The following is a 27,041-nucleotide window of genomic DNA, read 5'->3' as shown; positions in this document are numbered from 1 at the left end:
CCCATTCTTTCCTTTGTTATCCTCTTGCTCTTTATGCATTTATAAAATATATTTGAGTTTTACTTGATTTTACTTACCTGTAATTTTTCATTCCTTCTCTTTGGTTTCCGAATTTCCCTTTCAATTTCACCCCTGCACTTTGTCTACTCCTGAAGGCTATCTGCAGCATTGAGCTCTCAGGATGTTAAATGCCTTTTCCCACCCCGTATACATTTTGACATCTGGGGGCCTAGATTTGGGAGTCCTTATAGTCTTTGTGGGATTATAATTGCTGTGAACTCTCACTATCCCCTCTTTGAATGCCCCCCACTGCTCTGACATTGACTTACTTTCAAGTAGCTGTTTCCAGCCCACTTTTGATAAATAGTAAAATTGGTCTTTCCCCATTTGAGAACTTTTATTCCTCATCTATCCTCATCCTTTACCATACCTATGCTAAAACTAATTGAATTACCACAAAAAAGCTCTTCCGTTGATACCCTCTTCAACTGAGGAACTGAACAGGCTTTTTGGGTCGGTCTTCACAGTGGAAGACACAAATAACATGCCAGTGACTGATGGAAATGAGGCTATGACAGGTGAGGACCTTGAGAGGATTGTTATCACCAAGGAGGTAGTGATGGGCAAGCTAATGGGGCTAAAGGTAGAAAAGTCTCCTGGCCCTGATGGAATGCATCCCAGAGTGCTAAAAGAGATGGCTTGGGAAATTGCAAATGCACTAGTGATAATTTACCAAAATTCACTAGATTCCGGGGTGGTCCCGGCGGATTGGAAATTAGCAAACGTGACACCACTGTTTAAAAAAGGAGGTAGGCAGAAAGCGGATAATTATAGGCCAGTGAACTTAATTTCGGTAGTAGGGAAGATGCTGGAATCTATCATCTAGGAAGAAATAACGAGGCATCTGGATGGAAATTGTCCCATTGGGCAGACGCAGCATGGGTTCATAAAGGGCAGGTCGTGCCTAACTAATTTAGTGGAAATTTTTGAGGACATTACCAGTGCGGTAGATAACGGGGAGCCAATGGATGTGGTATATCTGGATTTCCAGAAAGCCTTTGACAAGGTGCCACACAAAAGGTTGCTGCATAAGATAAAGATGCATGGCATTAAGGGGAAAGTAGTAGCATGGATAGAGGATTGGTTAATTAATAGAAAGCAAAGAGTGGGGATTAATGGGTGTTTCTCTGGTTGGCAATCAGTAGCTAGTGATGTCCCTCAGGGATCCGTGTTGGGCCCACAACTGTTCACAATTTACATAGATGATTTGGAGTTGGGGACCAAGGGCAATGTGTCCAACTTTGCAGACGACACTAAGATAAGTGGTAAAGCAAAAAGTGCTGAGGATACTGGAAGTCTGCAGAGGGATTTGGATAGGCTAAGTGAATGGGCTAGGGTCTGGCAGATGGAATACAATGTTGACAAATGTGAGGTTATCCATTTTGGTAGGATTAACAGCAAAAGGGATTATTATTTAAATGATGAAATATTAAAACATGCTGCTGTGCAGAGAGACCTGGGTGTGCTAGTGCATGAGTCGCAAAAAGTTGGTTTACAGGTGCAACAGGTGATTAAGAAGGCAAATGGAATTTTGTCCTTCATTGCTAGAGGGATGGAGTTTAAGACTAGGGAGGTTTTTTTTTTATAAATGTTTTATTGAAATTTTTTTCCCAAACAACAATTTTTCCCCTCTTACAAAGCAAACGCAACAATAACAATACAGAAATTTTAAACAATACACAAGTAACAAAACCCCTTTATCTTTGACCTAAACTAAACCCCCCCCCCCGCCCTCCCCCTGGGCTGCTGCTGCTGGTCATCTGTCTTCCCTCTAACGTTCCCCTAGGTAGTCGAGAAATGGCTGCCACCGCCTGGTGAACCCTTGAGCCGATCCTCTCAGGGCAAACTTTATCTGCTCCAGTTTAATGAACCCCGCCATATCATTTACCCAGGCCTCCAGTCCGGGGGGTTTCGCCTCCTTCCACATGAGTAGGATCCTGCGCCGGGCTACTAGGGACGCAAAGGCCACAACGGCGGCCTCTTTCGCCTCCTGCACTCCCGGCTCTTCCGCAACTCCAAATAGAGCTAACCCCCAGCCTGGTTTGACCCGGGCCTTCACCACCCGCGAAATCACTCCCGTCACTCCCTTCCAATACCCTTCCAGTGCCGGGCATGCCCAAAACATATGTGCGTGGTTTGCCGGGCTCCCGCCACACCTCCCACATTTGTCCTCCACTCCAAAGAACCTACTCAATCTTGCTCCCGTTATGTGTGTTCTATGTAGCACCTTAAATTGAATCAGGCTAAGCCTGGCGCATGAGGAAGAGGAATTTACCCTGCTTAGGGCATCAGCCCACATACCCTCCTCTATCTCCTCCCCTAGTTCTTCTTCCCACTTTCCTTTTAGTTCGCCCACCGACTCCTCCCCCTCTTCCCTCATCTCTCGGTAAATCTCTGACACCTTGCCCTCTCCGACCCACACCCCTGAAAGCACCCTGTCCTGTATCCCTGTGTCGGGAGCAACGGAAATTCCCTCACCTGTTGTCTAGTAAATGCCCTCACCTGCATATATCTCAAGAAATTTCCCCGGGGCAACTTATACTTTTCCTCCAATGCTCCCAAGCTCGCAAAAGTCCCATCTATAAATAAATCTCCCACCCTCCTAATTCCCAACTGGAACCAGCTCTGAAATCCTCCATCCATTCTTCCTGGGGCGAACCTATGGTTGTTCCTGATTGGGGACCCCACCAGGGCTCCCCGCACCCCTCTCTGTCGCCTCCACTGTCCCCAGATATTCAATGTTGCCGCCACCACCGGGTTCGTGGTAAACTTTTTAGGTGAGATCGGTAGCGGCGCCGTCACCAGCGCCTCTAAACTCGTCCCTTTACAGGACTTTCTCTCCAGTCTTTCCCACGCCGCTCCCTCACCCTCCATCATCCATTTACGTATCATTGCCACATTGGCGGCCCAATAGTAATCGCCCAAGTTCGGTAGTGCCAATCCTCCTCTGTCCCTACTACGCTGAAGGAACCCCCTCCTTACTCTCGGAACTTTCCCTGCCCACACGAAGCTCGTGATGCTCCTGTCTATTTTATTAAAAAAGGTCTTAGTGATTAGTATAGGGAGACATTGAAATACAAATAAGAACCTCGGGAGGACCATCATCTTAATTGCTTGCACCCTGCCCGCCAGCGATAGAGGCTGCATGTCCCACCTCTTGAAGTCCTCCTCCATTTGTTCTACCAACCGTGTCAGATTAAGTCTGTGCAAGGTTCCCCAGCTCCTAGCGATCTGAATCCCCAGGTATCGGAAGTTTCTTTCCACTTTCCTTAGAGGCAAGCCTTCTATCTCTCTACTCTGGTCCCCTGGATGTATCACAAATAATTCACTCTTCCAAGACTAGGGAGGTTATGCTGCAATTGTATAAGGTGGTAGTGAGGCCACACCTGGAGTATCGTGTTCAGTTTTGGTCTCCTTATTTGAGAAAGGCCGTACTGGTACTGGAGGGTGTGCAGAGGAGATTCACTCGGTTAATCCCAGAGCTGAAGGGGTTGGATTACGAGGAGAGGTTGAGTAGACTGGGACTGTACTCATTGGAATTTAGAAGGATGAGGGGGGATCTTATAGAAACATATAAAATTATGAAGGGAATAGATAGGATAGATGCAGGCAGGATGTTTCCACTGGCGGGTGAAAGCAGAACTGGGGGGCATAGCCTCAAAATAAGGGGAAGTAGATTTAGGACTGAGTTTAGGAGGAACCTCTTCACCCAAAGGGTTGTGAATCTATGGAATTCCTTGCCCAGTGAAGCAGTTGAGGCTCCTTCATTAAATGTTTTTAAGATAAAGATAGATAGTTTTTTGAAGAATAAAGGGATTAAGGGATTATGGTGTTCAGGCCGGAAAGTGGAGCTGAGTCCACAAAAGATCAGCCATCATCTCATTGAATGGTGGAGCAGGCTCGAGGGGCCATATGGCCTACTCCTGCTTCTAGTTCTTATGTTCTTATTATGTTCTTATTCCCTAAAACTGAATCCAGAACTACCTTTTTTCTTTTTTAGTTTGCCATTTCCTGGCTGAATGAGTTCTCCTGAATGTATTTTAAGAATTCAGCATCCTCTATACCATTTACATTGATTCTATTCCTTTTCATATTAGGATTCACTACTATTACTGCCCTATTGTTATTGTACTTCTCAGGAAGTTGTCCTGATATTTTCTCTTCTCTTCACCTCAGATTGCTTAGGGGGCCTATTGTACAGACCCATCAGTGTGATTGTCCCTTCTTTGTTCTTCAGTTCAATCCATATTATCCCATTTGATAATCCTTTCTCCCCAGAACAGTCTGAATGCCCTCCACCCTGCACTACCCTTCCAGCCACTCATACATATGCACCATCTTCCTACTTCTGTACCTATTGGTATGTGGCAAAGGGAGTGATCTGAAGATTACTATATTTGAGGCCCTGCATATTCTTTTCTTTCCTAGCCTCCTAAAATTTGCCAGAAGAACCTCATCCCTCTTCCTGTCTCTCCTATTGATAATAATATGGACTACGGCCTCTGGTGGTTCAAACCGCCCCCCCCCCCCCACATGTTCTGAAGTCATTTAGTGACATCATTCACCCTGATATATGGGAGCCAGCATAGCATTCTAAAACCATGTCTACAGCTGCAAAAACTGCTGGCTGTTCTGCAAACTATTGAATCCTGGATCAGTACTGCTTTTCTGACCTTCCTCCTCCCATCCCCCTGCCCATCCTGTATACTTGAACCACCAATGGTCCCATCAACTTGGCCCTGGCTCTACTTCAGAGGGGCCATTAACCTCAACAACTGAATACAAACAAGATGCATTCAGGGGAATCCTACATTGGTTCTTTTCGTCTGGTGGCAATCACCCATACCTTAAAGCTGTAAAGTGACCTCCTTCTGAAAAGTAATATCCATGGAGCTCTCAGCCTGGCAGATGCACTCCAAAAACTGGAACTTATGGTCTTCCAGCTGATGACACTTCCTGCACCTGTGGTTTTTCAAGACATGAGCAGCGTCTTTGAGTTCCCATGTGGCACAGGATGTGCATTGGATGGGACAAAGTTGCCTTTCCATACTATCTACGCATACCAGAAATAAAATTGACTTGTCCCGGATCTAGACACAAAAATAAACATTTACCACTCATCAGCTACTCACCCATCAGCTCCTTCCCTTCTGCTGGCATCTCCAGGTGTTTTTGTTACCTCTCTCCCTGATGCGCAAGCTCCCTCACCTCCTACTCTCCAATTGAAACCAGTCTCGGGGACCCACGACCAATAATTCTCCTGCAACTCTCCTGTTCCACCCCTGAATTTTCTCTCGTCTGTACTCCCTTAACTCCTGGCTCTGCTATTCAGGAAATCTGACCTCTAAAAGACTGCTGGCTTCTCACACAGTTTCCCCTCAGGCTCGTACCCTCTGCGACCACTTGTTTTCTGTGACCTCTTCCACTGTTTCCTCTCAGGCCTGCATTCTTCACTCTCATCATCAAGGTAAATTGATACCTCCAGTAGCTATTGCGAATTGTTACAATACTCAAATCTCATTTCGTACAGATTAGAGAAGTCTACATGAAGGCATTGGAAAAGGCATGATATCCAGTTAATATCATAGAGGGGATCTATTGTTACGTGGTGGCTCCAAATGTACTACCCCAAGTACAATTGCACATTGAGATATTGGACAATGGGCACACTGCTGAACAGAAGATGATCCAAAATATTTATAAGAATGGGTAGCACAGCTGTAACCAAAAGGATGTCTCGACTAGACCCAAAATTGTAGTATTCTGCCTTCATAGCTCTGATTCTGGATGTTCATTTTATTGCATTTGGTGAGCAAATGTGCTCAGAATTTGAATTTGTAAATTTAATGGCTTTACTGCAGGATTTCTGCCGTCCAAAAGAAATATGGCCGCCATTGTCTGCCTTTGTAGTTAAAATGGCCAAACCCTCCCAGTCATGTGTTGAAGTCTGCCAAAGAGAACAACTAATATGTGAACCTGCCTTCTTCTACCATCTCAACAAAGAGGTTGAGCTTAAGAGGTAAGAACTCTTCTCTAGCTTTAATATTGTAACCGTAACCTCTCTGCAACAAAGGGGTTTTTACATTCAGGTCTTATTTAGAGAACACAATCAATTTTGTGCATATTGTTGATTTAAAAGGGATGGGGGAGTAGCATTACTGATTAAGGAGAATATTATAGACTTACTGCAGGAGGACACCTCGGAGGACTCATATAATGAAGCAGTCTGGGTAGAGCTCAGGAACAGGAAGGGGTGGATCACAATGTTGGGCGTTTATTACAGCCCCCCAAAGGCCAGCGAGAGAGCTGGAGGAGCAGATAGGTAGAGCGATTTTGGAAAGGTGCAAAAGTAACAGGGTTGTTGTGGTGGGGGATTTTAATTTCTCCTATATTGACTGGGACTCACTTAGTGCTAGGGGTTTGGATGGGGCAGAGTTTGTAAGGTGTATCCAGGAAGCCTTCTTGATGCAATATGCAGGTAGTCCAACTGGATCTGGTATGGGGGAATGAGCCTGGACAGATGGTTGAGGTTTCAGTCGGGGAACATCTTGGAAGTAGTGACCACAATTCTGTCAGTTTCCGGGTACTTTTGGACAGGGCTGAGGGTTAAGGTGTTAAACTGGGAAAAGGCAAATTACGATAACATTAGACAGGAATTGAAGAATTTGGATTGGGTGCGGCTGTTGGATAGGAAATCAACATCGGACATGTGGGAGTCTTTCAAGTGACAGTTGATTAGGATTCAGGAAAGTCACGTTCCTGAGAGAACGAAGGATAAGTGTGATAAAGCCAGGGGAGTCCAACGAGCTTCTTAAAAGTCCTTTATTTCAGCAACAGCATCATACATGCACAGGGCCCAGTTCCCTTTCACCGGGTCCTCATTCCTTTTTAGCTGGCTCTACAGCTGCCTGCCTCTTATGGTAGTGCTGGGTTAACTCAGTCCAATTGAACACTGGGAACAATCATCTCCAGGTGGATGAGTCCTGTGCAGGTTATTACACCCCCCCCCCCCCCCAAAGCCCGAAACCCCTCACAAGGACGGCCATTTAGGAGGAGTGGATAGGTGAGGACCAAACGGGTGCAAACCCCACAGTGACCAAACAAACCTAAAAAAAAAATTGGTTCGAATAAGGCTCCACCGAACGGGGAAGCAGGACGGGCAGGCGTGTACTCCACCAAGCATTACTCACCAGTCGCCCAACATCCTCACCAGTCACACGGGGTGAAGCTGCCAACAGCCGAACCCGGGGACGGCACGCGCCACAGCATCGGACCCATCAACCCAAGGCCCAATCGGCGTGGCATGCCTTCCAGCCACAGAGGGAACTGGGGGGGGGGAAACATCAGACAACGTCCACCTCAACGTCCCGCAACTCCCAAACTCCCCTTAATTTTTAATATTGGGCACTCTAAATTCTACCCCAAAAAATAAAACACCTACCAAAATGCCCAGGGAGCTGGCGTCCCAACATTCTTACAGTACACAGGCAAATAAACACACAGCGCAAATTTGAAAAAAACAGCAGGGTTCCGTGCAAGCTTCCACAGGACTAGAAGTCACATATGGAATGTCCAGTCAACTCCACACCAGAGTCTTCTGGCACAAAACCTGCAGTCGTACAATAATTGTCAGGTCGCAGGCAAAAGATCACTGTTGCAAATCCCACAGTCCACGCTGCTGCAGAACAGTCTTCCAAACACAACGCTGCACTCACGACCAGAATGACATTCCAAAACGGCGGCGGCAACTCGAGAACGGACTCCCCGATGGACCGCTCTGCCAGCATCAGGAAACAACAGCAGACAGAGATGGACGAAACGCGACCCACACCAGAATGATACCGTATCTGGTACTGCCGGACACATCAGACTCCAGATCACTCCCAGCGGACACACTTCACAAGCCGGCAGTAAAAAAAGAAACTCGACCCGGCTCTCGCCTTTCTTAACATTAGAGGCTCTAAAAAATAAACACAGAAACAAACTCGGTACCGTAGTCCACTCTTTTAAAAAAAAAAAAAAAATTTTTAATTCCCGGGAGGTAGCTCAGCATCGTCACCAATGTGATAAAGCCAGGGGAGTCCAACGAGCTTCTTAAAAGTCCTTTATTTCAGCAACAGCATCATACATGCACAGGGCCCAGTTCCCTTTCACCGGGTCTTCATTCCTTTTTAGCTGGCTCTACAGCTGCCTGCCTTTTATGCTAGTGCTGGGTTAACGCAGTCCAATTGAACACAGGGAACAATCATCCCCAGGTGGATGAGTCCTGTACAGGTTATTACAATAAGTATGGGAAGTTTAGGGAGCCTTGGATAACGAGGGATATTGTGAACCTCGTCAAAAAGAAAAAGGAGACTTTTGCACAGTCTAGAAGGGTGGGGACAGTCGAATCCCTTGAGGAGTATAAAGAAAGTAGGTAGGTACTGAAGCGGGAAATTAGGAGGGCTAGGAGGGGTGATGAAAAATCCTTGGGAAGTAGGATTAAGGTGAATCCCAAAGCTTCATATTCATATGTAAAAAGCAAGAGGGTGGCCAGGGAAAGGATTGGACCACTTAAGGACAGTGGGGGGAATCTATGTGTTGAGCCAGAGGAAATAGGCGAGGCACTAAATGAGTACTTTGCATCAGTGTTCTCCAAAGAAAGGACTTCGTGGAAGATGATTCTTGGGTAGGGTGTGTGGACAGTCTGGATCATGTTAACATTGAAAAGGAGGAGGTATTGGGTCTTTTAAAATATATTAAGATAGATATGTCTCCTGGGCCAGATGGGATTTACCCCAGAATACTGAGGGAAGCAAGAGAGGAAATTGCAGGGGCCGTGACTGACATATGTGTATCCTCATCGGCTACAGGTGAGATCCCAGAGGACTGGAGAATAGCTAATGTGGTACCGCAGTTTAAGAAATGTGGCAGGGATAATCCTGGAAATTATAGGCTGGTGAGCCTCAGGTCAGTTGTAGGTAAATTATCGCAGAGAATTCTCAGGGACAGGATTTATACCCATTTGGAAGCAAATGGACTCATAAGTGATAGACAGCGTGGTTTTGTGAAGGGGAGGTCGTGTTTTTTGAGGAGGTGACAAAGATGATGGATGAGGGGAAGGCATTGAATGTTATTTACATTGACTTCGGTAAAGCCTTTGACAAGGTGCCTCATGGCGGATGGGTACAAAAGGTGAGTGTTGGATACAGAACTGGCTCGGTCACAGAAGGCAAAGGGTAGCAGTAGAAGGGTGTTTTTCTGAATGGAAGGTTGTGATTAGTGGTGTTCCACAGGGATCGGTGCTTGGGCCTCTGTTGTTTGTAGAGTACATAAACGACTTGGAGGGAAATGTAGCCGGTCTGATTAGTAAGTTCGCGGATGACACCAAAGTTGGTGGAATGGCAGATAGTGTTGAGGATTGTCAGAAGATACAGCAGGACATAGATAGGTTGGAGACTTGGGCAGAGAAATAGCAAATGGAGTTTAATCCGGACAAATGTGAGGTAATGCATTTTGGTAGGTCTAATATAGAGCAGAAATATACCGTAAATGGCAAAACTCTTAGAAATATAGAAAGTCAGAGAGATCTGGGTGTGCATGTCCACAGATCTTTGAAGATAGCAACACAAGTGGACAAGGTAGTCAAGAAAGCATACGGAATGCTTGCCTTCATTGGATGGGGCATCGAGTATAAGAACTGGCAAGTCGTGCTTCAGTTGTATAAAACCTTGGTAAGGCTGCACTTGGAATATTGCGCACAATTCTGGTTGCCACACTACCAGAAGGATGTGGAAGCTTTGGAGAGGGTGCAGAGGAGGTTTACCAGGATGTTGCCTGGTCTGGAGGATGTTAGCTCTGTGGAGAGGCTGAATAGACTTGGTCTGATTTCATTAGAAAGACGGAGGTTGAGGGTGACCTGATAGAGGTCTACGAGATTATGAGGGGCACGGATAGAGTGGATGGGCAGACACTCTTTCCCAGGGTGGAGGTGTCAGTCACCAGGGGGCATAGGTTTAAGGTCTGAAGGGGCAAAGGTTTAGAGGAGATGTGCGAGACAGTTTTTTTAACGCAGAGGGTGGTGAGTGCCTGGAACGTGTTGCCTGGGGAGATTGTGGAAGCAGATACATTAATGGCGTCCAAAAGGCATCTTGACAAATACAAGGATAGGATGGGTATAGAGGGATACGGCACAAGGAAGTGCTGAGGGTTTTGTCAAAGGTTGGTATCATGACCAGTACAGGCTTGAAGGGCCGAAGGGCCTGTTCCTGTACTGTATTCTTTGTTCTAATTGTAAAACAACTTTTAGTGAGTTATCTAATCACAAGTTAAATTCTTCATAAGATAGATAAGTAAATGTAATAAGCCTGTAATTCTATCCTTTGACAAATAACAGGATTTTAAGTAATTGGGAAAATCATTTGTTATGGGCATTTGTTTTGACCAAGGGACCGATACAGTAGCCACATGAAAAATGTCATGAAGCAATAGTTGTCTGCACTTCCATTGAACATATACAAACATATAAATTAGGAGCAGGAGTAGACAACTCGAGCGTGCACTGCCATTCAATAAGATCATGGCTGATTTGATTGTAACCTCAACTCCCACATTCCCACCTGTCCCCAATATTCCTTTTTTACCCTTGTGAAGATGGTGGTGATCTGCCCTTTTGAACCATTGTAGTCCATGTTGTGTAGGTACACCCACATTGCAGCTAGGGAGGGAGTTCCAGGATTTGGACTCAGTGACGGTGAAGAACAGTGATAAATTTCCAAGTCAGGATGATGTGTGGCTTAGAGGGGAACTTCCAGGTGGGAGGCATTCCTCTTGCTTATCAGGAATCTATTTAGCTCTACCTTAAAAATATTCAAAGACTGCTTCCATTGCCGTTTGAGGAAGAGAGTTCCAAAGACTCATAACCCTTTGAGAGAAAAAAATTCTCCTCATCGCCTCATCAAATAGCAACTACTGACACCTGCAGTCAAAAATTCAATTGCACAGGCCATGAGCACAGTCGGATAATCTCTTGTAGTTGTTTCCACTGCTGTTTTGGAGACATTTGTGTTTAAACTCGAGGTTAAAATAATCTGGCTTCAACCACTTGAATAATGGTTACAAGCAACCACAAGATGCTCAGACTGCATAGATACTTATTACGGGGACGTTGCTTCTGAATGAAACAAGTTCAGAGAAACCTCAGTAAAATAGCTGACATTGATGCAGGTACATTTTCATTTGATGCCATGGACCCTAGTAGTTAGTTATGCAGTTATTGCTTGATACTCCTCCAGCTACTAGTAAGACAGAAAGGGCAACACACCCTGAAATGTGTCACCATCCAAAAGGAGAAATTCAGTGTGTAAAAGGGATGAAATATAGCATTATTCTCAGCATATAGTACTGTATAAGGGAATTACTTTCTGAACACTTCTTCAAGAAAGTTTAATAAAGCAGTTTTAAACTTACAAGAGAAAGTAATACATTAAAAATGTACCTCTTTAGAGGCGAGACCTTTCGGCTATATTGGCACCAATAACACCAGTATAATTATCGTATAATCTACATATTGGTACCTACTTAGCAAGATATTGAATATCACATAGGAGGAGTAACATATAGAGAGGTTCATATGACAAACTTTGAGAGCTTGACTTAATACTTTGACTCACACACATCCATTATTAGTTTGAACAAATGTAATTCTGTCTGCTAAATGAAGTCTAGAACAAAAATAGTGAGTGAGAGTCTCTGTCGGCTGACGCCGGAATCGGGAAACGCGATTGGGTGGAGAATCAGTTTTGACGCAGAAATCGTGGCAGGTGCTGGTTTCACGCCAAATCGCAATTCCCCGTCATTTTGACAGTGATGTCAATGCGTTTCACTCCACACATAGAGTAAACACCTTTTGTATATCATCAGTGGGCCTGACCTGGTATTGTCCAGGGCCTCCGTGATTCTCCACCTCCACTGGGGGGAGTTCCCGACAGCGAGGTTCACTTGTGCTTTTAAAAATCTGGAAACAGGCTGAAGAGGGAGAGAGAGGAGGTAGGACACAGAGACGCGCGACCATGGGCTGCCGGTCTTGACTGGCAGGACTGGCTGCGGGGGGGAGGGTGTTGAGAGGATGGGCGTGGGGCCGGGGTGACCTCCATGGGACTGGGGTGGTGTCCAGGCACAAACCGCCATTACTGTGGTCTGCAAGGCAGCCACCTTGCTGCGCACCACACTGATCACCCACCTTGGCCTTGGTTCTGCAGATATGGGTACCCCCACCCCTGCACCTCAGTCCCCACTGGACCTGGGGCTACTGCTGGTGAGGATGTATAATGAAGCAAGGAAGAAGGGGGAACTGCCCCCTACGTTGTCGCAGTCCTCCATCTCCATTCAAAAAGGATAATGAGCCAGAGCAGTGTGGGTCATACCGCCCAATATCGTTACTGAATGTAGCCGCCAAGCTGCCGCCGAAGGTGTTAGCCTCGCGAATTGAGGACTGCATTCCGGGGATGATAGGTGAGAATCAAACGGGTTTTGTGAAGGGGAGGTAGTTGACGGTGAACGTGAGGAGGCGGCTTAATGTAATCATGATGCCTCTGGAGGGGCAGGAGGTGGAGGGAGTGGTGGCAATGGACGCGGAGACAGCGTTTGACCGGGTGGAGTGGGAATATCTGTGGGAGGTGTTAGGGCAGTTCGGGTTAGGACAGGGGTTTGTGGGCTGGGTCCGGTTGCTGTACAAGGTGCCGGTTGAAAGTGTGTGGACAAACCGAGTGATTTGGGGGTATTTTGAGCTGCGTCAGGGGGCAAGGCAGGGGTGCCCGCTCTCCCATTGCTTTTCGCCTTGGCAATAGAGCCGCTGGCAATGGCGCTGAGGGCGTCGAGAGACTGGAGAGGGGTTGAGCAGGGGGGCGTCGAGCACAGGGTCCCTTTGTATGCGAATGACCTGTTGTTATATATTTCAGACCCGTTGTGCAGTATCACAGGCATCATGGGGATTTTAGAGGAATCCTAGGTGGACCCGCATATGGTACATCAGGAGTGGAGGCGGCCTGCTGTGATTCCTGCCCTGCGACTTGGGTCCCTTTTTCTTCTTGGGCAACTGGGTCTGGATGGGCCCGGCTACTACCCGGGTGTCCCAGGTGGTGTGGTGCTCCCCTGCTCTTCCCGCCTCCCACCAGATGCACCACGACAGTGGCGGGGGGGGCTCCGAGGTGCTGTGGTGTTCCGGCACCTCCCCTGCGGGAGTCACCAGCACGGGCCCCATCACCACCTCCTCCCTCATATAGCCTGATGGCCACCGGGCTACTCCATGCAACGGGGGTGTGATCGGTGCTAACCACTGAGGTTCCCCCGGCACTTGGTGCTGCCAGTCCTGGAGACCCCCTGCTGTCTTGACCAGGGTCAGCACGCTCACGGCCAAGGAGCACAGCTAGTGGACCACCTCTGTCTGGGACTGCACCACATCACGCTGCAACTGTGCCACCACCTTTTCGGTCTGTGTCGTTGACGAATGTGATATAAAATAGTTACTTTAGAGATATTAGTTACTGTAATGTAGAGATAGGCCAGACTCATTCTGGTGAGTTCACAGACAAAGGATTTCAGACCGCATGGCAAGAGGAGGTGTGTCCACCAAAGGAGGAGAAAAGGATGCTGGGTAATAGGGGCCAGAGGAAGGGATTGGAAGTGAGCCAATCAGAATGTCTGACCAGGTCAGGAGGGGTATAGGATGACCTATGGGAATCGTGTATGTGAAACTTGATACCATTTGAATTGATTTGCAGAGATCCCTTTGTCTCTTTGTTCATTCGCTTTCCGGGGTGTAGGAGACTGGATGTGTCTTATGCCTCTGAGATGAATCAGGCTTGCAAGCCAAATAAAATAACTAATGCTGTATCTGCAAATCCATCTCGACTTTTATTGAGGCCAGACTGACGGGTAAAGAAATTTGGGATTTGTCATCGTCAGCCAGTGACTGCACCATCTCCCTTTGGGACTAGGAACATCCCTCTGTTTCTGCGCCACATCGGCAATGCCACTGATGCCTTCAGCCATGTCCCGCTGTGACAGGGCTACGCTCTGGAGGGACGTTGCAATGTCCAGGTGGCGCTGGCACCTGGCTGCCTGTGAGAGGTCAGCCCTGTCCTGGACCCTGGCCAGCACCTGCACAGAATGCCCCAGGTCTTGGACATGCCGATACATAGCCAAAACCTTCGTCCGCAAGGCCTCCACCACGGACGCCACCCATGCGATGTTGGCTTGGGTGGCACGCAAGCCCGGCACCACCTCCTACTGCTTCTCGCAGTTGGACTCCTCCACCTGCACCTGGAGGTACTGGATGCTCGCTGACATCCCCTCATGTAGTCCCTGGCCCTGCGACTGCATCTCCACAATCGATGGGACCGTCCATTCCAGAAACCCGAAACCTGTCTGGACGGCAGCTAGTCCCTGGGGTCGGCCTGCCCCCCAATCGCCCGTCTCCACGGGAGTTCCTACCTGCACCTGCTGTACCAGAGCAGCTGTGTGGTGCGCACCAGATAGTGCCCCAGGAGCCTCTTCACTAAAGTGCCCAACTGAGGTGAGTGTCTGCGATGGTGGAGGCTATTGGAGGCTGCGGTGATGGGAAGTCAGTATGATCATCAGACTCGAGCTCCGGGTGTCCTGGGTCTCGGGTCTATGGCTCGTGTCTGTGTTGGTGTCCTCGTTGCTAGTCGGCACCTGGGGTTGTGGCTGTGGCTGGGGATGGGGGTCACCAGAAGGGCCCACCCCACCAGCAGGTCATGCAAGACCCAAGACAAGGCACATGATTGGAGCGTGGTCCGGGGATGTTGGGGTGTCGGTGTATGGGGATGGAGGGGTGTTTGTGAGAGGGGGGTTGGGGTGAAGGGGTGGTGTGGGAGTGAGCATGGTGTTGGGAGGGTGACACATGTGTCACAGGGAACTGCAACTCGAGGGTTTCTCACTTCCTCGCCCAACCTCCACCCCGGCGACTGCCCTTTCTTCGGGCCCTGTGACCACATTCAGGACCCACTGCTCTGCCGCAGTGAGGGGCTGCAGGTCCGGCGGTCTCCTTCCATTCTTTTCCTGCTTCCAGCGGCCTTCTTTGGTCTCCTGGGGTGGTGAGGGTTAGTGCCAGGGGCACAGTGCTGTCAACTCACCCTGGCCGCCCTGAGGAGGTTGTGCAGTTTGTTCCGGCATTGCCTACTGGGCCGGATGGTGTTGCTGAGTGCACTGACCAACTCTACCACCTGCGCCCAGGCACGGTGAATGGCAGCGACTGGCAGCCTCCTTCCCGAGCTGGGGTACAGGGTCGTCTGCCTCTCCTCCATGGTATCTAGCAGGGTCTCGAGCTCGTCATCCGTGAAACGGGGTGCCGCTCTCCTCGTTGCTATCTTGTTGTCTGGGATGGTGTATGTGTGGCGAGTGAAGTGTGTCTCTGCGGCAGCAGCTTGTCAGCCTCCTGAGTGTCAATCACGAATCCCGCACCGTTTCCCATTGAAATTGATTGTGTTTTAATTCGCGCCGGTGCTAGCTCCTTAACGGTCATTGAATCGGTCCAGCTGCGACGCCAGTTTTGCTGTCGTAGAAGTCCATGAATCCTGCCCCGGCGTCAACACTTAGTCTCAGGAATGGAGAATTCCGCCGAGTATTTTTGTTCCACATAAAAAGATCAGACCAAAGTATATGACCCAACCAAAATCACACTTGTATCTTGTAATTCATTGTGCAGCAATATTGGGCTTTATTTCACTGTGTATTGTTGCATGAGCTCTGGAAACAGTAAGATTAGTATGTACTTTAACGTTACATCATGTGGTAATGGAAATGCAGTCCAGTATTTTCCTTATATTCTCCAGAGAAGCAGAGAGTAACATAGGAACAGTGGCAGACCATTTAGCCCTTCAAGCCTGTTTCACCATCCAATGAGATCATGGCTGATCTGAGAACTTAGTCCATATACTCGACTTTGCCCAATATCTTTTGATACTATTGGCTAACAGAAATATATCATTTTCAGTTTTAAAATTAACGCTTGAGATTTTGTGTGTAATAGTCGACATGAAATTTGTGTAAATTATTTACTTTCTTTTGTAGATATGGAATATTCTGCAATTCTTCAAAAAGGGAAAGTGATCTATATCTGCCAGCATTTAACCCTGAAAACCAATTGTGCCTACTTCAGTCAGATTATTTGCTGTTCAGCTGTGCAGGATCACATGAACATTACAGTCGAATCTGTCCATGTCGAGATTATATCAAAGGACAGGTTGCTATCTGCCAGGCTTGTTTGAAACGTGAAGCACACAACTAACCTGTCTTGTTCCCTGACAGTAAAGAACCTACTGCCTTTAAATCATACATCAAGGATGACTCAAAAACAATATCAATGGTAATACAAGTAGACCAAAAACAGCAATCATCAAGTCCTACTTTTGACAGTGCGGTATCATATGTAATTTAGAAACTGCCAAATGAAGCTTGTCAACCACTGCCATGAGACATTTGAAAAATATTAACAGTTACAGTCCTGCCATTTAATGTCGGAAGCTCCGGTTTTATTCAGAACTTTGCACGTTGTCACTCAAATTAAGGCAGATTCTTTACTGCCAGCAAATGCAGAATCTCTCTTTCTGAACACATATGGTCGGAGCATCTGGGTGTGAATCATAACACTGCAGAATTTAAAGATCTCCATCCATTCCAAAATTGGAGGTTGAAATCTAGTCTTGGATGAGCTGTTTGTTCCCTAAACCTGGTGCAAACTCTGAGTTTGTTTGCTGGAATGTAAATGCTTCATGAGTGCAATAAGGTCTTGCCATTGCCTGTCCGAGGTTCAAAAGTAGATTATTGTCAACAATACTTTTATATGTTCGTTTTTTTATACGTTCATGGGACATGGGCATCGCTGGTTGGGCCAGCATTTATTGCCCAGCCCTAATTGCCCTTCAGGACTAGAATTTAAGACTAGAATTATTTTAACCTATTTACCGATATAGGGGTCACAATTCCAATTATTTATTTTTGAAAGACAAACTACTGAACCATATGACAAAGCTAATGTAGATTAGTGGGGAGAGAAATTAGAAGTTGATGGTTCAATTAAACTTAAAGGACAAAATCAAACTCCTGGTTTGGCCATATTATTCAGATATTCTGGTTTTATAATATGATACATAAATATAGCCAAGTGTATAATGGTGCATGCAAAATCCCCGCAGTACGCACATAGAATACCACCTGCACTCTTCACATAGAAAATAAAACCCAGTTGACCTGCAGGCAAAATTGAAGAGTCATAGAGGTATTATGACACAAAAGGAGATCATTTGATCCATTAAGTCTATGAAAACTTTCTGTAGAGCAGTCCAGTGAATCCCAGTCTCCTACTCTGACCTCATAGCTTTGCAGGTTTATTTCCCTCATGTCCCCATTAAATTTCCTTTTGAAATATTTCATCATCTCATAGGTAGTGAGTTCCAGGTTATTACCACTCCCTACATAAAAATCGTCATCACAGCCTCTTTCACCGAACCTTTAATCTAGGTCCCCAATTCCTCATGCAATCAGCTAACGGCAACAGATTTTCTTTCTTTTAAGGTCTATCTTAGCTAGTCCTGTCATAATCGTGTACTTCTGTATCAAATCTCCCCTCAATCTCCTTTACTCCAGCAGAACATCCCCAGCTTCTTCAGTGTAACCTTGGAGCTAAATTTCCACGGGCGGAATTCTCTGTTCAGGGGTGGAGAATTGCAGGTGGGCTGGCCGATGACGTGCCAACAGCTTTGCAACTGCGCTTGACACGCGGCCGATGGCACCGACTGAAGGGGTGGAGCACCGCCTACCGGTGTCAAACCAGTGCCTGCCCCGGATCTGGCGTCCGAAACCATTCTCCACCCGATCGCTGATCCCGATTTCGGCTTCGGGTTATGGAGAATTCCGCTCCACATCTTGGCACCATTCCAGTAAATCCTTTCCACATCCTCTCAAGGATCCTCACATGCTTCCTAAGCTATGGGGACCTGAGCTGTATGCATTACTCCAGTTTCTAACCAGAGCTTTACAAAGGTTCAGCATAACATCCCTACTTCTTTACTCAATACCTCAGATTATTAAGCCCAAATATATTCTTTGCTAACTACTCTCTCAAAATGTCCTGCCACAACGTTCTATTCACCCCCAGGTCTCTCTATCTCTGCACTGTTTGGAGCGGTACCAATAAGTAAACATTGTCCACCTCTTTCCCTTCTGCCCAAAATGCATCACATTACACTTCTCTGTATTAAATTCCATCAGCTACCTGTATGCCCATTCTACTAGCTTTAATCTGTCCTGTACTAATTGATTGGTATCATTCCGTTTGCCCTACCTTGCAAAATTGGAAAAATTGATAGATTTTAAAACGTTACTCTGTATTCCAATATGCAAATCATTTAAATAAAAAGCAGTGGTCCTCACACTGAATCTTGGAGAATACCACTGTCTACCATCCTCCAGTCTGAAAATTAGTCATGTACTACCCGTTGTGTTCTGTCTTTAAACCAATGTTTTATCCAAACTGACACTGACCATCCAAATCCATGAACCTTAGTTTTGTCAACCAGCTTTGTATGTGGTACTTTGTCCAACACTTTCTCAAAACCCAAATAAATAATGGGTGGAATTCTCCCACAAAATGATTAAGGGTGCATTTTTCCACACATTGCATTTGATGCCGATCCCGTTGCGCCGGGTGCATAACGGGAGAGGTCCAAAATGGGTTTTACGCCAAACCGAGTGTGATGCACCCAATCCATTACACCTTGCTGGGCGTGATCCAGATGATCATATTTAAATGACCCATTAGGCTCATTTAAATATGTGCAGCTGATTTGAGGCTGCAGGCTCCCAGTAGTCACCAGCTGCCCTGGTCAAGCCTCATGCCAGCGCAAATTAGTATCGCTCTCCAGAAACGGAGACCAGACGTGATGGCCACACCGGAGAGGCTCAGAGCCATTGGAGACCCAGGTGGCCGAGGACAGGGCAGAGACCTGGCAGTTTCCCTGGCACTCTGGCAGTGTGAACATTACAGCCTGACAGTGCCAACCTGACACTGCAGGGGTGCCAGGTTGCCACACCCACAAATGGCCTGCAAAGATCCTCCCAAATTGCCAGCAAAGATCCCTCCCCCAATTGCCAGCATCAGGCCCCCTGTCAATCACTGGTACCAGCACTTGTCCCTAGGTGAGCAACACCCCACTATGGGGTCGCCAAAGTCCCACTCCCTTCAAGCCATGCCCCCTTAAGGCCCCACCGCTGTAAGGTCCATCCATTGGCATTGTCCCTGGCACCCTGGCAGTGCCAATACAGCACCTTGGCTGTGCCAATCCAACAGTGCCATGTTGGCACTGTCAGGTTGGCACTGCCAGGTTGGCAATGCCCTGCCATGTCCCCAACCACCCAAGGGCACAATGGTCTCCACCCCCCCCCCCCCCCCCCACCTCCCAGCGTGGTCATCACATCTGGGTCTTCATTTGGTTTTTTTTGTTTGGTTGGTTTTTTTAAATTTAGAGTATCCAATTCATTTTTTCCAATTAAGGGACAATTTAGCGTGTTCAATCCACCTAGCCTGCACATCTTTGGGTTGTGGGGGCGAAATCCACGCAAACACGGGGAGAACGTGCAAACTCCAAACGGACAGTGACCCAGAGCCGGGATCGAACCTGGGACCTCGGCGCGTGAGGCTGCAGTGCTACCACTGCGCCACCGTGCTGCCCCGGGGTCTCCATTTGTGGGTACAAGTAGTGATTCTCGCCGGCTTCGCATTGTGCCAATGGGTGGGAGAATTGCAGGAGCCGTGAGAATTCGCCTTAAAGCTAATCCTGCATACTTCAATGAGAAATTTAATATGCTAATCTGGTTCATGCCCATTTCATCTTCTGAGAGGGCCCGGGGGCTTCAGAAACTGTTTAGTGCCCCACCCAAATCCGATTTCGGGCCACTCCCGGAATTCTCTTGACATTCTATGACTCTAGCGGGATTTGCCCCTGCCGCAACATGGCTGGGGTATCTGCCCTATTTTCCTTTGCATCCCTTCATTAACCTTCTGTGTTGTGAAAAAATTTTCAATTGCATTCATCAAACACAATTTGCCTTTCATAAATTTGTGCTGGCTCTCCTTAATTGACTCAAATGTCACCAAATGCCTCTTGATTTTGTACCGTGATTATAGTTTACAAAATCGTACCCACCACGGCGGCTGAACTGACCTATCCGTGGTTACTAGGAATGTCCTTATTCCACTTCTTGAATACGTCCTTTCCACTCTCCAGTCCTCTGGGACCCCCGACCCATTACCCCCAATATTTAGGGAAGATTGAAAGATTGTGGCAAGTCCTTCCACTATTCCACTCCTACTTCCTTTTGCAACCAGGAATGCAAACCATCTGGACCAAGTTATCCACTTTGAGCATAGCCACTCTTTCCAGTGCACTCTGCCTATTAATTTTCACTCTAACCATTACATCTATTTCCATTTCTACCAATATTTTGTCAGCATTCTCTTCCTCAGTAAATACTGATGCCAAGTATTCGGTAAGTATTCAAGACTTGCCCTGTGCCTCTATATCACCCTTTGTCCCGAAACAGGCCCCACTTCACCTCTTAATACCTGCTTCAAGTAGCTCTACCGCACCAAATCTGACACTAAATCAGCCCCTAACACACATACAGAGGACAATATTAGTGAAGTTGAGGGAAAAATCATAGGGTGAAGCGCACAGTGTTAGTAGAAGGAACAGTAGTAGTGGTCAAAAAGGTCTGCTCATGCAGGTACATAGTCCAATATTCTTAGTGCCCTGACCAAGTTTGATTGAGAAGCAACTCGTCTCTGACTATGGACCTGCTTCAATGAGGAATCTGTATGATAGCAAGGGTGAACTGAGGAGTCACTTAGCTTCTTGCATAGTGATCGTTGGTCTGGTAGGGTAGTATTTAATGGAGGTGACAGAGATCACAAGCCTCAAATTGCCTCTTATAGAGAAAGTATTAAGTGCTATTCAGGCACTTATTTCAGCAACGGTTGACCTTGCCTGAGATCAATGATTCTGGGAGTGGAAGATCTGCCCGTCGAGAGGTAACAGTCAGAGGAGAGAGGGAATGGGTGGTGGGGGTTACAGAGAAGGGGGCTCAGCATCCAGGACAGGACAGTGGCTCTCGATATGGCACCCTCATTCTAAATAGAGGCCCAATCTACCAGGAGCCCACAAGCAACCCCACCTGGGTTTGCTTTGTGGTGCTCCCCACATTGTGAGCCCCCTGCCTGCCACAGGGTTAATACCAGCATTAATTGCCCACTTCAGGGCCTCAATTGTAGCGGGATGGGAAATCCACCGACAAATGTCATTGTTAGGAATTAAAACCTGAATGATCCATAGCACAATTATATACTTGGCTTATTTTAAACAATCAAATGCTTCTTTTGCTGAAACTTCAAAGTATTGTTGTTTCTTTGTACAGATATAACCAAATTATATTATTTTAGAACTCTGTTTTAATTTATTCCCGAACAATTCTACACAGGTTCCTCATGCCTTTAACAAATTCTCAACAAACCTCAGCAAGCATTTTATGAGTACTCTTCATTAATATATTTTAACATAAAAGTAGATCGGAGTCAATGTAACAGGAAAACCAAAATATCCCAAAACTGCTCTCTGGTGCTCTTGCACCACTTGTACTCAAATACACTGTTGGATGAATATTTAATACACAAAGTAGAACCAGAACTCAGTTGCTTAAATATCTGGTGCTATCGGTTTTGTTATTTGTGGTGTTAATTGGAAATGTTGATTATGTTTTTAAAATGTTGCATGTTTTCCATTTTTATTTTAAATTAGTTATGTGGAAATATCTCCCACAGTTATTCTGTGCTGTACCTACTGTGGCTCTGTTTACAGATGTTTTAAAAATGCTCTTGCCCTGCTGTGACTGCTGGCCAGTTAATTAGAATATTACATTTTACTCAGTGTATTCTAATAGCGTAATGAGTTTATCCAGAGAATAGCTCAACTTTGTAAGCCAGGAAGGTAGCATGTGTAATCCCCTGATGTGTTATCAGTTAATTTCAGATGATATTTAGTTCTATAATTGCACTCAATGTCCAGGTTAAGAAGCTGAAAATATGTCAAGTTCCCAGTTTTAATTGCACTTTAGTGATCTCACCAGCTGTGTGGATATTAGATGATTAAGTTTTGCTGTCCAACATGGTTGTTAAGGCTGCCATATGAATGATGGATACTAAGATGAAGGGCTAGAGAAGAACTGTCATTACAACTGCTGCAATTCAGTTTAACAGCTATTTAAATCCATTCCAGCTTAACTTGTACTTCGAACAAACTAAATTAGTGCAATCCTACCAACAAAATAAGTCAAATTACTGCAGCAACTTGGAGGTCCTTATATTAAACAATAAGAAAAATACATTTGTAATTTACTGCAACCCCCTTATATTTTGTAATTTTTATGAATGTTTGGTTATTTTCCAAATATGGCAAATGTACTAATTCAGGAAATCAATAGGTGCAAGATTGCAACTAAAGTAACTTGTTTCTATGTAAACTCACCTTTTTATCACATTTCCATCAGCAATTTAATGAGAAACATATTGGGCTTTGTATAGAAATAATTGGCTGGATTTTCATCACCGAGACGGCTGATGGAAATATGGAAAATTCCGAGCATGGCCCGCCTGCCTCAGGAGAAAATGTCCATAAAGGTGAAATTTTCATTGCCAGGGCATGGGTGCGGACTGGAGTCAGCCCTCCAACCCTTGCCTTTCTCTCTACCAACACAGTCTCCAGGCAAAACCTATTCCATCTCATGCACCCCACCCATCCTCCATAGCCCCTCATGCCCCCTATGGCAAAATATGGCACTTTACTCATCCCATGTGTAAACAGAGGTTTAAATAAAACCGTCATTAATTAATTACTTTCCTATGTTTAAAAAAAAAGTAATTTCACCACAGGGCAATAAACATATCCAGACCTTTTAAAGTATCAATAACAGAATCTGTACACCCTTGAAACCATTTAGCCTTGTGTAAATATATATTGTGAAATTGAAAGCAGAGATCAGAGAGCCAGAGCACTCAATCAAGCAATGTTTTCTCTGGGCCTCAGGTGTTTCAACAAGAGTAATGCATTCCTGGGCTCTCAGCTAAGCACACACAATAAAGTTTTTTTTAGCACATGCTACTATCACTATTGGTTCTATACAGTGTATAGTGAACTCACCTTTTAAAAGGTCCCCTCATGCATATTATTCTTCAGGACCTCTCTAAGCGACCATGAACCACGATTCTTTCAAAACCTGGCCTGACGCCAAGAAAATTGTAGAGGAGTAGGGTATGCCTTCATCTGCATTGAGGCTGGCATGGTCAGGAGTGCCAGGTGCAGCCTTTTGACCTAAAACCTGTAAAGGCTTTCCAAAATGTCTGACAGCTCAGGAATGCGGTCAAGAAACCCAGAATTGGGATCCTACAGCCATTTTTAAAGGGCTCCTAGGTCATCCCAACTCGATGAAAATCCAGTCCATTGAATCCCTATCAATTTAGTCACCTTATAATAATTACCAAAACACGTGCTATCCAGTTAGCCTTGTTTAATTAAATGCAGGCTGGCCTCATCGTGGAATAAAACTTTACCTTGCGCTAACAGCACTTAAATTTTAAAAAATAAAATAATTAATGCAGTTAAAGGGAATTCTTTATCACTTGAATTTAGTTTTCCTTTTAATATTAAGTTACACTGCCTCACGCCGCCAAGGACCCGGGTTCGATCCCGGCCGCAGGCCACTGTTGTGTGGAGTTTGCACATTCTCCCCTTGTCTGCGTGGGTCTCACCCCCACAACCCAAAAAGATGTGCAGGGTAGGTGAATTGGCACACTAAATTGCTCCTTAATTTGAAATAACAATTGGGTTGAAAAAAAAAGAAAAAGAAATAATAATAACATTAAGTTACATTATTTTTCTTGCCAATTAGCCCAACTCCTGAAGAAATTGATTTGTTGCTGAGATATTATTCCACTGATTTCCAAGTTATTCATATGAATTTTGGCAGTAAGCATTGGCAAGCTATTTGATTAGAACAAGCAACACAGTACAGCCCCAACTAATGTTCATTTACACATAACCTTTCTGGTCTAAATGATCCAGCTACTCGCTAAACTGCTGGGCTTGCTCATTTAAGAATGTTTAATTATTTTATATTCTGTCCAACAATAAATCATTTAAAAATAACTCTGAAGAAAACTACCTGCTAAGTTCCATATTTACACTGATTTAACAAGGTGCAACCAAATTTTTAACAATCCTAATCAGAACATATAATTTGAAGGAAATAAATAGCTTTCAAATCTTTGTTATTTAAATATTTATTTATTTATTTTTATAAATTTAGAGTGTCCAATTAATTTTTTCCAATTAAAGGGCAATTTAGCATGGCCAATCTACCTACACTGCACATCTTTGGGTTGTGGGGGTGAAACCCACGCAAACACAGGAGAATGTGCAAACTCCACACGGAAAATGACCCAGAGCCAGGATTGAACCTGGGACCTCAGTGCCGTGAGACAGCAGTGCTATCCATTGCCCCACTGTGCTGCCCTTGATTTAAATATTTATGAGGGTTTGTCTTATATTTCAGGGCACTTAAAATAATGTGCATTAATATAAAATTTATAGGAAGAAAATAAGGTAAGCACAGAATAAATGGTAAAATTAAACATGTTTGACCAATTCAAGTGAACTTATTGGTTTGATGTCTGTGAGAATACTTCAATGTGGTTGGCTACTTACATTTTTGCTGAAACCACTGCTGCTGCACTTCTGCTTGACTTAGTATCAGATTTAAACCACCATTGGGAAACGGAAAGTCCGCACCACTGAGACCTCTAGATTTTTCAATATCAGCAGCACTGTTTTGTCACTGACTGCAAAATCTAGCCCATGAATTTTATGCACTAGGAGGAACTCTGCATATGCCTGAAATTATACATGAATAGAGCTACCTCCTGGACTAAGAATCAGAGATTCACCCAGACAGTGTAAACAAAGTATTGGCTAGTCAGAATCAAAACTGCAACTACTGACTTGAGAGGATAAGCTACAGTGTAAACACAGCATAGGATAATTTTAACTCAGGTGGGCAATACTGAGTGAATACACAATGCTGAGTAAATTAATTTTGGCTTTAAGATTTTATTGGCTTCCAAGAATAATTATTTATTGATGACAAATGACTGAAATATAATTCAGTAGAGCTAAGTACCTATTTTGGTCTTGGATTCTTATCATTTATGTGTGGTTATGGAATGAAAGGTCATAGAAAAGTCTGTGAATGTATATAGTTCTCTGTTGCTTGAATACATCTGAAAACAAAGAAAGCCATCAAAACATTCAGATTTATTTTTTAAACTACTTCATAGGTATACTCAGTTGTTACTAGAATTCCATGCAGAAAATAAAACTACAGATCATGTTATAAAAACAAAACCATTGCTGGAAATGATTAGGTCAACTTTAATGGAAAGAAACATTCAATGTTTCAGTTTGAGATGACTTTTCATCAGAACTGATGAAAGGTCTTCTCGAACTGAAACATTCTCCGTTGCAAGGGCAAGCACACCCTGTTAGTGCTGCTAGTGAGGGTGGAGAAGTTGGCGCATCACTCGCTAGTGGTGGGATTCTCTACTCCCGCCGCTTGTCAATGGGATTTCCCGTTGAAGCCATCCCATGGCACCGAGAAACCCATGGGCGGGACCAGAGAATCCCGCTGCGAGCGAATGACCAGTGAATCCCCAGCACTTGTTTCTCTCCACAGACGTTGTCAGACCTGCTGAGTATTTCCAGAATCTTTTGTTTCTATTTCACATGTCTAGCATCTATTTTGCTTTTGTATAAGTCATGAGGTCTGTTCCTAAACTACAAATAAAATTGTTCCATCTTCCAGTACTTTGATCCTCTACAATTTCTTATGCCATTTGTTGACGTAGATAAAAAGAAATATGAAGTTATTGGTAAATTGAGTTGTTAACTTTGAAAATTATATTTGGAAATGTATATGTTGTGGAATTTAGTAATGCCTATCAATCAGATATCACGTACAGAAATAGTCATAAAAATGTAAGAGTAAAACTCATTCACCAAATTTAGCTTCAAGTAGTTTGTAAGTTGTTAATTATCTTTCCTATCACCGCTATATTACAATTAATGTTTTTAAATTGTATTTTAGATTTCTATTATTGGTTTGAGAGTTTACATTAAAATTTAATGTTTCTGATATGTTTTGTTGGCTCAGATATCCTTTATACTTAGTCATGGGAAGGGTTTTAAATCCTAGTTTTCTAGTACTAGTTATTGATATATTTTATATGGTACATTTTTATATGTATAAAATGTATTAGTTATTAATACATTTTATACATCAGACATTTTCTAAAATTATTATCTTGTACACCTTTATTTTAAACAGAACATTATTTGTGTATGAGGAAAATGGTGCTGTCTCAAAACCACTCAGTACTGATTAAACCTCCAGCGGCCTTCATTTGTCTCTCTAGATTTGACTATTTTGGTTCTGGGTAACAGTTGCAGAGTTGAGGGTTGGGAGGCTGTTGGATGCGAGGACCCTAACAGTCATCCTTTAACAGTTTTCAAATATTAATTATTCAATTTGCTAAGGAACTGTTAAACACCAATGAAACTGGTAAATGATTTTGTGATTGAGCCATAAAATAAATCCAGCAGTGAAATTTGCACTCTGATTGTCGATTATGCCAAAAGTGTAAACTCTCCCCCATGGACTTATCACTTGTTTTGAACTGTTGATACATTAGGTTTAAGTTCTTTTCATTCTGCTTAGATTTATTATTTCCATGTCTTGAACTTTCTTGCAACACCAGGTTAAAGTCCAACAGGTTTGTTTCAAACACTAGCTTTCGGAGCACTGCTCCTTCCTCAGGTGAA

General features: G+C 44.8%; 1 protein-coding gene across 4 annotated transcripts in view; it reads left to right on the top strand.

Moving 5' to 3' along the window:
- LOC140425216 (alpha-1,6-mannosylglycoprotein 6-beta-N-acetylglucosaminyltransferase A-like) overlaps nt 1–26,355 on the top strand; it is a 181,099-nt gene extending 154,744 nt beyond the window's left edge. For all 4 annotated transcript variants that reach the window (XM_072509259.1, XM_072509260.1, XM_072509261.1 and 1 more), the window contains 2 exons: nt 5,922–6,079; nt 16,132–26,355. In XM_072509259.1, the coding sequence (XP_072365360.1) occupies nt 5,922–6,079; nt 16,132–16,348 (375 nt within the window). In that variant the 3' untranslated portion in view covers nt 16,349–26,355. The remainder of the gene's footprint in view (nt 1–5,921; nt 6,080–16,131) is intronic.
- The last annotated feature ends 686 nt before the right edge of the window (nt 26,356–27,041 follow it).

The sequence above is a fragment of the Scyliorhinus torazame genome, chromosome 6 (genome assembly GCF_047496885.1).
Source record: "Scyliorhinus torazame isolate Kashiwa2021f chromosome 6, sScyTor2.1, whole genome shotgun sequence".
In the NCBI taxonomy this organism is placed as follows: Eukaryota; Metazoa; Chordata; class Chondrichthyes; order Carcharhiniformes; family Scyliorhinidae; genus Scyliorhinus; species Scyliorhinus torazame.
This window is presented reverse-complemented; position numbering and strand designations above follow the sequence as displayed.